Source organism: Haliotis rubra, unplaced genomic scaffold (assembly GCF_003918875.1).
Source record: "Haliotis rubra isolate DU_JTF1 unplaced genomic scaffold, ASM391887v1 Scf369, whole genome shotgun sequence".
Classification (NCBI taxonomy): Eukaryota; Metazoa; Mollusca; class Gastropoda; order Lepetellida; family Haliotidae; genus Haliotis; species Haliotis rubra.
Window position 1 is genome coordinate 1,022,800 of NW_025767045.1, and position 12,468 is coordinate 1,035,267.

Consider the following 12,468-nt stretch of genomic DNA (forward strand, 5'->3'; position numbering starts at 1 on the left):
TTGGCTTCTCATCTAAGTGTGCTGCATACTCAGGCAAGCACATGGTCCCAAACCAGTCTAAACTAGAGTAACCCACCCCTGGTTATAGAGTTACTAGCCCCTTGATATAAAGTCTAACAGAAACTGAGTAGAAACAGAGATGTGAGTTCAAACCCAGAAGTGGAAAACAAAATTTTGGCAAATTAATATTTTACCAAAGTAAAAATTTGAGAAAACAAAACTAAAATTAAAACAGAAAATAAAATTTACCAATGATAAAATAAAACAACTTTGGCCATTACATACCGGCCCACAAATTGGGAATTTGAGTGAGCAATTTTTCAAAACTACATGAAAATGGTCAAAGTTACAGGAAACATTCATACATGATTGATAAACTCCTCTTAAATGCTCAGGAAAGTAGATATAATAAAACACAAATTACAGTTCATGATTGATTTCTTCTTTCCTGAAATAAAGGTCGTGCAGTTTCTTATAATTTCTCATATTCTCAGGTTTCTTCAATTTTCAAGTTTCTGATCACAGTTCATCTGCTTCCAGTACAGTACAGAGTTTTGTAATGGGTCGAAGAACCGTCCCATTCATAGTTTTCACTTCTGCAATTCGAACCATCCCCTTCTTGTCACACTTAACATTTATTACCTTCCAAGGGCCCAAGCATGACGGGGTTGGTTGTCAATCACAAGCACAATATCACCTGTACTTGTATTTCTTTTTATTTTACACCACTTTTGTCTTTCTTGAAGTAGTGGGAGATATTCCCGCACCCATCTTTTCCAAAACTGGTCGGCGAGATACTGTACCTGCCGCCAGCGGTTTCTCAGCACATTGTCATCTTCATAGAATTGTCCGGGTGGGCACATTTGACTCTTGTGCAGGAGCAGAAAATGGTTAGGCGTTAGAGCGCCTAGGTCACTCGGGTGGTCAGAGTTCTTTGTGATTGGTCGTCCATTGAGTATGGACTCAATCTCACAGAATAGTGTCATCAAACACTCGTCGTCGAGATGATTCATCTGCTGATCCATCAATGAATACAGGATTTTCCTGATTGACCGAATGATCCTTTCCCATATTCCGCCATGATGCGAGGCATACGGAGGATTGAATTTCCACTCTATGTTCTGTTGAAGCAGGGTTTTTTTTTAATTTTCGACTGGTTCCAATCTTCTATCGCCTCTCTCATTACTCTCTCAGCGCCAACAAGATTCGTTCCATTGTCTGACAGAATGACTTTTGCTGGGCCTCTTCTAGCTACAAATCGCCGAATCGCATTAATGCAGGAGTCCGTGTCTAGTGAATGAGCGATTTCCAAGTGCACAGCACGACTAGTCAGGCATGTGAAGATAACACCGTACCGTTTTACAGCTGCCCGTCCTCGTTTGACTTGGAACGGTCCGAAGTAGTCCATACCTACTTTAGTAAAGGGAGGATCTCCTGGGATTAGGCGGTCTGCCGGCAGGTCAGCCATCTTCTGAATCTGGGTCACAGCCTTGTATTTCCGGCACAGCACGCACTTTGACGTGATGCTCTTCAAAAGCACTGATGCACCTGGGATCCAGTAGTTCTGTCTCAATGTAGCTAGCATTGCTGTTTTACCCGAGTGACCAGTTAATCTGTGGACATATTCTAGGATCAATCTTGCCAGTGGAGAGGTTTTTGGGATAATCACAGGATGTTTGGCGTTGTATTGCAGTTGAGCTCTCTCTAGTCTGCCGCCAACACGTAGAATGCCTTCATCAAGTATTGGGTCCAACTTGAACAAAGTGCTTGTCTTTGGCATGGATTTCAATCCAGTCCCATCTGATTTCCTCCGTTTCAGGCAAGTAATCTCTTCTCCATAAGTTTGTCTTTGTACATAGGAGATTACTGACCTCTCTGCTTCTTCGAGAATGTCTCTCGACATGTTCAGTTCCAATTTCACAGGCTTGCTTCCTTTTCTCATGTTTATCTTGTTTCTCAGGTGGTTTTGGAAGATGATGAAGTGGGCAGTAACCCTTTTCAACTTGGTCCAATCTGAAAAGTATGTCAAGAGGTTGTTCATTGTTTGGTCTTCTGATCTTGATTTTACTACACAGTGAACTCTTGGTTTCTTGATTTCTGGATCTTCACCCGCGAAAGTTCAGTTTGAATTTCTTCTTTCGGCCACATGTTTTCTGGTTGCCATAGAAACTCAGGTCCTTTTATCCATATCTCACTTGACAGGAATTTAGTCATTGTTGCTCCCCTTGATGCTATATCTGCTGGGTTGAGTTTGGTATTGACAAAACGCCATTGTTCTGGGTTCGAAGCTTCTCTGATGGTGGTGACTCTGTTTGCCACGAATGTGTGGAACCGTGTCGTCTCATTTCTGATATATCGGATGACCGACATACTATCTGTCCAAAATACTGTTTCTGCAATAGGGTACTGAAGATCATGTTCTATCAGTTTGCTCATCCGTGCAGCAGCAGTAGCGGCTGTTAACTCCATTCGTGGCACTGTTACCTTTGCTAGTGGGGCAACCCTCGACTTGGCCATGACGAATAAGCAATAAACTTCATTTTTATCATTCTCAAGACGTAGATATGCAACGACTCCATAACCAGCATCGCTTGCATCCGAGAATAAATGTAACTGACAATTGGTAATAATTCCAAAGTTCTGTGGCTTGTAGCAGCGGTCAATGTTCAGTTTCTCAATCTGGGGTAAGTCGTTCAACCATCTCTCCCACTTTATCAACAGTTGATTTGGAATGGGCTCATCCCATGATAGTTTTTCTTGCAAAGAACTTGCAGGAGTTGTTTAGCAGGAAGAATGACTGGAGCTGCAAATCCTAAAGGGTCATAGACACTGCTAGTTACTGAAAGGATTCCTCTCTTAGTCTTTGAATGATTCTTCACCTGGATCTTGAAGCTGAGCTTGTCATCTTCCATAATCCAATATGTGCCCAGTGCACGCTCGCATGGCAAGTCGTCATGTTCTAGGTCTAGACTCTTTATATGACTTGATCTGTTCTCTTCTTGGATAGACTCAATGACTTTGCGGCTATTACTGACCCATTTTGCAATGTGAAATCCTCCTTGGCTACACAAGTCTGTGATACCTTTGACCTGTTCTATGGCAGAAGCATCTGATTCAGTGGAGGAAAGGCAGTCATCGACGTAGAAGTTGTCACTAATCATGTTGGCAATGTCTGACTCAAACCTGTCTCGATTGTCTTCTGCAGTTTTCCTTAATGCATAGCTTGCACAACTGGAAGAGGAGACTGTACCAAATAGGTGAACTCTCATTCTGTAGACTTCTGGTTTCTGGTTGTAGTCACTGTTGTTCCACCAATAGAATCTCTGGAAATCTTTGTCTTCCTTATGAACATTTACCTGGTAATACATGGCTTCCACGCCACCAATGATAGCAACTGGGCCTTGGCGAAATTTAATTAGGACGCCGGTAAGATTGTTCGTGAGATCTGGCCCTTGGAGAAGGACATCATTTAGTGAAACACCCTGGTATTTCGCCGCACAATCGAACACCACCCGGATTTTGTCTGGTTTGCGTGGGTGGTATACCCCATGATGAGGTATAAACCAAGTCTTTCCTTTTGGGCCTTGTAATTCCTCTTCAGGTACTTTCTCAGCATAGCCTTTGCTGACCACTTTCATCATGAACTCACTATAGTCTCTGTAGAATTGAGTATTCTTCTCAAACTTCTTTCTCAAACTGTTCAATCTTTTCAGTGCATAGTCATGGTTGTCCGGCATCTCAATGTTCTCATTTCTAAATGGGAGCTGAATGTGGTAGTGACCATCTTTCATCTCAACAGAGTTTTCTACTTTCTTCAGGAACAATTTGTCCTCTTGCGACATTTCTTTTCTATCTTGTACACCCTTCTCAGGAAACTCAATGTTCATGTTTTGTCTCACAAGCTGGTCAAGCTCTCTCATATTCTCTGCTTCCTTTATCTTAATTACATCTGTTCTCATGACTGTTAGTCCACAGTTTCCATGTTCACTTTCTGAATTCCTGACGACGTTCCATAAGATCCATCCGAGACGGGTTTTTGTAGCATGTGGTGTGCCTTGTTCTCCGGTACGGACTTGCTGTGGCGTGTAGGCATCAGGTACATTGTTCCCAATGAGTAACTCTATGCTGCAGTCCAACTGCGGTATGTCAATGTTTCTCAGATGTGGATACTGTGATATGTCATCTGATGTAGGTATGTGTGACCTTGACACCGGAAGATTGTCCTTTGTGTAAAGTGTTGGCATCTGAATCTCATTCTCAAGATTTAAATCACATACTTGTAGACCTTGAATGACTCTAGTATCCATAGTGTGAGGAGATCCCATGGTTTCAATCGTTATCTTCATAGGTTTTCCGTGACATCCCAACTTTTCCATAAGTGAGGTGGAACAGAATGATATGCTACTACCTGGATCTAAGAAAGCGTAGGTTTCCACTATGGTAATGCCATCTTTCATTCTCACTTTGACTGGTATGATCGCCATTGTTGTGTCGCACTCATCCATAGCTGATAACATGTTGGAGATTCCAGGCCTTGTCCATCCAGTCTCTTTTTTTCATTGACTGCTGTCCTCCTCGAAAGTGAAGTATCGTCTGATGATGAAGGCCGCAGATACGACATTTGGTTTCTTCATTACACTCAGAGCTGATGTGTCCATACTTGAGGCACCTGAAGCATATCCCTTTTGATTTTAGGAACTCAATCTTGTCCATGTGTTGCAGTGACATAATTTTCTGGCAATCCTGAAGGAGGTGTATACCACTGCAGTATGTGCATAACGTTTTCTTTGGAAACTGTCTCTCAGAGTGATGAGTTAATGTGGGCTTAGCTGCAGGGTACATGGGTAAACTTGGTTGGTCTCTTTTCTCATATCTTGAACTTGTGATTCCTGCAGCATTGCTGGTTTTGCCTCTGTTAGCGATGGAGAATCTACATTTATTCACTTTCTGATCTGGCTTCATCGCTTCTCGTCCAAAAATAGGGTCATTAACTTTCTTTGCCTCTCTTTTCACGAAGTCAACAAACTGGCTGAATGTAACATTCTCATGATGGGTCCGGCATTTCAAAACTTCATTCCTCCACTTGTCATGTAGATAAAAGGGCAACTTGGCAACCAATTTTCTTACATTGTCTGGATACTCCAAGACTTTTACAGCTTGAATACTCGCTACTGCATGCTGACATTCTGACAGGAAGATAGCATATTGGTCAAGGGCTTTCGTGTCCTCAGGTCTTAAGTTGGGCCAGTTTAGTGCTCTCTTAATGAATGATTGTGCAATTAATTGGTCATCACCATATCTCTCTTCTAACTCCTTCAAAGCAGCTTGATAGCCAGTCTCGGCATCTAGGTAGCTGTAACCGGTTACTATCTGGTTGGCTTCCCCTGTGGTGAACTGTTCTAGATAACTAAGCCGTTCATCGTCCGTCTCTGTGTTGGCGATAATCTTTACCCTGAACTGCCGCATGAACCTTGTATACTCCAGTGGGATTTCCTGCAAATTTCTTTATCTCTGGTACTGGTCTCCTTAGTTGTCTCACAACAGCCTCTACTCTGTCAGGGGCTGTAGTTCTCTTTAGTGGTCTCCTCTGTCGATGAACAAAATCTTCCTCTTCCCGAATACGAACATTTCTTGGCACAATTGGAGTGGAACTGTGCAGTTGCTCTTTATCAAACCTGTTGGCAGCCTTTCTCTGTGAGAAGGGAGTTGAACTGAGGGGCTGTTGTTCTTCATTAAATCTGCCTGAAGTATTTCTTTGTGCAAAAGGGGTTGAACTCAGGGGCTGTTGTTCTTCATTAAATCTGCCTGAAGTATTTCTTTGTGAAAAAGGGGTTGAACTCAGGGGCTGTTGTTCTTCATCGAACTCGTCGATAGCATGTAAGCGGGCTTCTGAAATCTTCAAGAGGGTGTCAAGTTCAAGCTCATCTTCCTTCATTTTCAATTCTAATTTTCAAGCTCTAATCTTCGCTTACTCTCTAGGGCCTGTCGCTTTTGCACTTAATTCTGCTGTTGTTTGTCTTTCCTTGAGACGGGCGGACGAGACTGTACTGGATCGACTTGAGCTGTGGTCCGATTCATTGGCTATACTTCTGGTAGTCAAAAGTTCTTGCCTGTCAGCTTTTAGTTGACTTTCATGTTTTAGGAAGAATTTATCTATGTCGAATTTCATCACCCTTAATTCCATATCTTGAGCGGCACCCTCTCTCTCGAAATGCTTCTATGTCAATCTGCTTTTCAAGCAGACCAACAAGCTCTATACGAAGTTGAAATAATTCATCGTAACTGTCCAGCCATTCCTTGTACATAGCTCTAACATTCTCTATAGTCTCTTTGTCAATGATGCTGTTCTCAATTGTCTTAGTTATCTTGTCAAATTTCTTTCTTAAACTTCTAAAAATGCTGCTCATTTTCTTCTGCCTCATATCAACCAAATAGGGCTGACCTTTTCAGTTGGCTTTCTTATTCTTTTAACTTCACTCATCTTGTACCCAAAATAATGTTAATGCTGTATGTGTGAAAATAAAGAAAAAGAATCCTTCTTGGTTGAGGTCATTTATTCTTTGGTGTTCAAACACACTGAAGGTCCATTGCTCCAATTCCTTTCCAAAAGTCAAGCAATTTCTTTCTTAATACTAACAGATTAACTGAAACAAAATAAAAGGTGATTTTGAGTTGTTACTCAAGAAAAAATACCAAAGAAAATGATAGAAATTAGACCTACTAATAAAACCAACTCAAAGAAATAGAATTTACTGAAAAATTACAAATGATAAATTCTAAAAAATTACTTTATAACACTTAAAGAAAGATAAAGACATTTACTAAGTATATGAAATTGATTTCCTACCATTATTTTTTGGGTAATGTAGTCCTTGGCTTCTCATCTAAGTGTGCTGCATACTCAGGCAAGCACATGGTCCCAAACCAGTCTAAACTAGAGTAACCCACCCCTGGTTATAGAGTTACTAGCCCCTTGATATAAAGTCTAACAGAAACTGAGTAGAAACAGAGAGATGTGAGTTCAAACCCAGAAGTGGAAAACAAAATTTTGGCAAATTAATATTTTACCAAAGTAAAAAATTTGAGAAAAAACAAAACTAAAATTAAAACAGAAAATAAAATTTACCAATGATAAAATAAAACAACTTTGGCCATTACAATAACAACATAGAGTTTCTGGAGGAAGGTGCTCTGCAAAGCCTGCCTGTCCTTCAGCAGCTAAATTTGGGATGGGAACAAATTGAACTTTTCTTATTTCTCTCTTCCTCTTGGGACATTCCAAAACCTGACATCTCTGACAACACTCCATGTGAGCAGAATGAAGATGCCGTTTACTTCATTGACATATCCTGATGCTACATTTGCTGATCTTCACCACCTCGAGTCACTGGTTATTGACGGGGCTGGAGAACCGGTGTTTGGACCTGGCTTTGCACAGATGAGGAGGCTGAAGAGTCTGAGTTTTGGATCACAATGCCTTATCAGACGTTTGGGAAAAAACTCATTTGTCAACTTCAGGGAAGCACCTGTCAGGGATCTGTCATTGTCAGCATGTAGCATTCTTATTTTTCTGGACGCCAATGTCTTCTTTCCTCTTCATAAACTGAAGTTCCTGTTTGCAAGAGAAACTGCTCCCTTTGGCCTGTATGAGTCTTTCCTAAGCTTACAAGGACTCAGTGGAAGGAACATGACCGAAATAGACTTTTCACTTGTGCGTACATATCCTGTCTCTGTTCAAGGTGTTATGAAGAACCAAAGTCTCGTGCTCACGTCTGAGATGACACGTTACCTTAAGACTATGTGTGTTGAGCGACTGATTCTAAGGAATAATTACATCGTGGTCATTGAAAGTAGCGTGTTATTGCAGGAACCGTTTCAAAGTTGTATAAAATATCTTGACATCAGCTACAATTCTATAAAAGGTGACCCCAGCTTGTTGTTCCATCTCCCTGAACTTGTTAACCTAGCTGTACTGGATGTGTCAAATCAGGCATATGTACTTTATGCTGGTGATGGACAATATCAGCATTCCAAAGACATACCAAAACTAACCTTTTTAGGAAACATGACACTTTTTCTTCCTCCATCTTTGGAAAAACTTTTATTAAGTGGTTCAGGAGCACATGGAAGATCATTAGAGGGAACTAACTTGTGCTTTCTGGGAGGTAATAACTTGTGGTATTTGGACCTTTCCTATTCTGCCATAATAACAAACACTTCACGTGTCTTTGGCTTGGAGCATGTAAAATATCTTGATTTTTCAGGGAATTTCTTTAAGAAAATACCGTTGACATTTTTTCAGTCATTCCCAATCGTCATGACATTGTATCTGAAAAATGTTCATTTTGATACTGATTTGATGTCTAATATGAGTTCACAAACATTGTTCAGTCCTCTCAAAAACGTCCACCTTTTAGATGTATCCCATAACATTCTACATAGAATGTATACTCGCATATTCGGAAATCTAAAGACCTTAAAATATTTGAACTTAAGCAATAATATGTTTGAGGACGTGCCTATTAAATTGTCTGGAATGTTGAGCATCTCTCAAATTGATCTTTCTTTTAATTCTATCAGTTTTCTGAGCGTCAACACCAGAACAATGTTAGATCAAAGGGTTCTTGTTTCCCAACCCATTTCACTTGACCTCCATGGGAACATCCTGTCTTGTGGATGTGGAACCCTAGACTTTCTGACATGGATAATTGACACAGATGTCCAGTTTCGACACTTCGATTCATACAGCTGTATCAACACTGAGGGTCAGCTCATTAAACTTTCAAATATTACCAGTTCCTTTAGGAGACACTGGAGATCTTGCTATGGTAGATTTTGTGTGTACTGATTTCTGGTCTTATCGTTTGTCATTTGGTGTTAAAAAACACCATCTCTTTAAAATACTGGATATTGAGGTTGATAGGGTTTGATCATTTTGTACCACGAAGACAAGATTTTAAGTATGACATATTTATTTATTATTCTCAACATGATGATTATCAGTGGGTGTGTACCACGTTTCTACAGAAGGTGGAGGTAGAGAGAGGTCTGCGACTTTGTATTCCAGACAGGGACTTCGATGTGGGCGTTTGTGCAGCTGAAGAAATTATTAATTGTATTCACAACAGCTGGAAGACTGTCCTGTATGTAACAGAGACCTTTCTTTAGGACGAGATGTGTTCCTTTACACTCTCATCTGGGGCCTATGCATGCAGCAATAACATGCCCAAGAGACTAATGCTTCTATATTCCGACAAGATCTTGCATCACCCTCTGCCACCATTACTCACTCAGCTTTTCGATGGAGATAATGTGTTTGTTCTGGAAGAGCTGGAAGAAAAAAGAGCCTGGCAACAGTTCTTTGAACATGTGTTGAAGTGGATCTGAACATACGTTTTAGATATTTCTTCATTATTGAGTGTGATGTCTGATGTGAATATTTCAAAAATAACTCTTGGTGATCTAGGGATTATTACCTACAATGAAATCATCATGTCACAATGAAACAATCGAATGTCAAGGTGAAGGTCATTTGCTCTTCATGTCTTGTATCCTGATATTGGTGTAACCTTAAAGGTGGTCATGTTGAGACTAACACGTAAGTGATCAACCTGTCCAGCTCTGCAGTGGTCACACGTCGTCGCCCGGATCTGATCCCTGCTTCTGAAAACCGTTCCATAGTTTTGCAATGGAGTATGGCGACACGTGGAAAAACTGGCTATGACTGAAGCAGAGTCACCGGTCTGCCGATGGCGTGGAATTTGTGTCAGCCGTGGCTTGTTTTCACTTTTCTTGTGCTGTAGATTTATGATGAGTGACAAAGGGAGTGTGAGTGAGTTTAGTTTTACTACGTTTTAGCTATATCACTGCAGTGGACAACAGAAATGGGCTTCACGATGAGAAGCCAAAAAACCCATGTTGGACGTTCATTACATCTAGGTGTGTTTGGCCGACACGCTGTTGTTCGCCTTTTTTCAGTAATTTTGGTTATACTTTATTCCTTGGGATGTTTCCTATTTTGGGGTTGTTGTTTTGTATATTTGTCTTACGGTCTAGTCTTACTTTGTTACTAGAAATCTAATGAGTGTGGGCGCCAGTCACTTTGATTGTATACAAATGAGACATCTTAAGGATGTGCCACCCAATTTCGTCATTAATACACTTCCCTCAATAAAAAAACAGCCATGCCTAATTGGTTGTCTTTGAAGACATGATGATGAGACAATTTAAAAACGTTAGCGAATACATGTAAGTTTGAATTCTTGGACAGCTTAGTTAAGATTAAATATGACGAGTATGAACTTCCCAGATGTATCCTAGGTAATGAAGTGTTCACTGTAAGGCAAATGTTGATCCTAGCCATTGCAAGGGATTCTTCTTTCAAAGCAGCGTATGTTTAACCATGTTATCAGACAATTGAATTTGAAATTGGTGTATATCGTAAATTCTGAATACATGTCTTGAAATAATCTCTATATTTATTATAGCTCATGTTGTTGTGTGTATATGTTTTACTTCAGTATCTACATCTACTGTTTCATACTGCATGTGTCATATTTGAGGTGCATGTATTTCATGAATACAAATTGCGCTCAAGTTGCTGTACAACTTGGACATTGCCGATGTGATTCCGAAATCATCAGAAGGCATCAGGGTCAGAATTTCTACTTTTGCTCCAAATTCAGTTTTTTTCCAGGATTTTGGGAGGTTGTAAATGTATGAGGTGAGGTGAGGTGAAAGTGGGTTTAACGGCGTGCTTGGAAATATTTCGCTCATATGACGACGTGCATGCGTATGTGTATGTGCGGCTGCTTGTACTAGCCCAGACTTAAGCTGGTTTTATAGTGCTAGCCCACTGAGATACCATGCCACAGTGAAGCATGAATAGCCCACTCAGAAACATTATACTGACTCCGAGCCAACCAGTCCTTATTGTACCCATTAGTGCCGAGCGCCAGGCAGGGACCAATATGTACCATATTTTAACGTCTTTTGATATGACGCAGTCGGGGATCGAACCCGCGACCTTTCGCTCTCTGGGCGGACGCCCTGACCACTACACCACGAAGGCGGTCTGTAAATGTTTGAAAGTATGTTTATAAGTATCATGACACAAAAGTCAACTCATTTTGACTGAATTCGGCTAATTATTAAATATCAAAATATCTCGCCCATGGACAAAATAATTTCACCCATTTGCGAGAATATTTACTTTTGCTCAAAATACATGTTTTTTCATGTTTTGAGGTTGTAAATGAAGAAAGTATGTTTATAAGTATCATGGCACTAACATTCAACTCATTTTGACTTAATTCGGTTCATTTATAGCCTTAATAAAAAATCTTTCCACAATTTCTACATGGGGCCAAAGACCGGGTTCGATTCCCGACGTAGGTACATTGTGTGAAGCTTATGTCTGGTGTTCCCCGCCGTGATATTGCTGCAATATTGCTAAAGGCGGCGTAAAACCATACTCACTACATAGACTCTTTAGCACAACTCTTCGGTCCGACTTGGCCCGGACTGTCAATAATAGCACCTTAAACATGACGATGTTTCCTGGATTTTATTCAGAGCCATTGACTAGCATTATATCTACCCAAATACCACTATTAACGTCATAATACATCACTTGTATAGATAATGGGTCCGTTAAAGTGAAACTCGTTGAATTCATTCCCAACATAGCCTCAATCAAACGTGTTTGGTCTCGCTGCTTTGGCTGGGCTTTCAAAAACAACTTAAACCTCACAGATGTATCCTGAATGGTGTTTATATCTGTAGAATAAATTATATATGTAGCTAAATAGCAATTTAAAGAGTTTCAAAGTGAAGTATTGTTAGCAACCACGTTGCTCAAAGTGAAGCTCTCTTTTAACATTCCCAGCATAGCCTCTATATCACAGGTGTTCGGTCCCTCTTGGCCTCTTTCAAAATTAGCTTGTGTTTGTATCTATATGATTAGTATCTATAGTGTTATATCTACCTACATACCCCCCTTCAGATTCTCAAAGCGTAGTATTTTAAGCGCACATGTTGCTGTAAGGAAAGCTCTGTGTTAAGCGTTCAGTGTTTAGTTGTTTTCCTTAATGCCCGGAGCGTCGAACGCCATAGTGTTAACGCCTAATTACTGCCTTACGTAATACCCGAAACATCGAATTTATATCATTTCAATTTTCAACAGTCTGGGTGGACAGCGTTCAGCCTGATTTGGCCCGGGCGAATTAAATTAATAGCCAGTTAATTAAACCAGTATCCAGCTTGCATATTGGCCCCTTCAGTAATTACAAGTAGGTGTTGTTTTTCAATCAGCACACCCCAATCCGACCATCTGCCTTTAATGCTCCTTTCCCATTGCGACTACATCCCGTGGATCACGTGGAAAGATGGCCGACACAAGTGTGTTTTGATTCTGCTCTTTAATCTTTTTATCTACAACTTCTTCTATATACGTTTTCTGGACCTAAT

The 12,468-nt window shown here is 40.5% G+C and overlaps 2 protein-coding genes across 2 annotated transcripts; both read right to left on the reverse strand.

Annotated features, from left to right (window-relative positions):
* Positions 1–1,114: 1,114 nt before the first annotated feature.
* Positions 1,115–2,517, reverse strand: LOC124285765. Its single transcript, XM_046722037.1, has 2 exons — positions 2,196–2,517; positions 1,115–2,013 (listed from the first exon to the last, which is right to left on the reverse strand). Exons 1-2 carry the CDS (start codon positions 2,515–2,517, stop codon positions 1,115–1,117), a joined length of 1,221 nt encoding a protein of 406 aa, XP_046577993.1.
* Positions 2,518–2,714: 197 nt separating this feature from the next.
* LOC124285766 lies at positions 2,715–4,325 on the reverse strand. Its single transcript, XM_046722038.1, has one exon. The coding sequence runs from the start codon at positions 4,323–4,325 to the stop codon at positions 2,715–2,717; it is 1,611 nt and encodes a 536-aa protein (XP_046577994.1).
* Between the last annotated feature and the right edge of the window lie 8,143 nt (positions 4,326–12,468).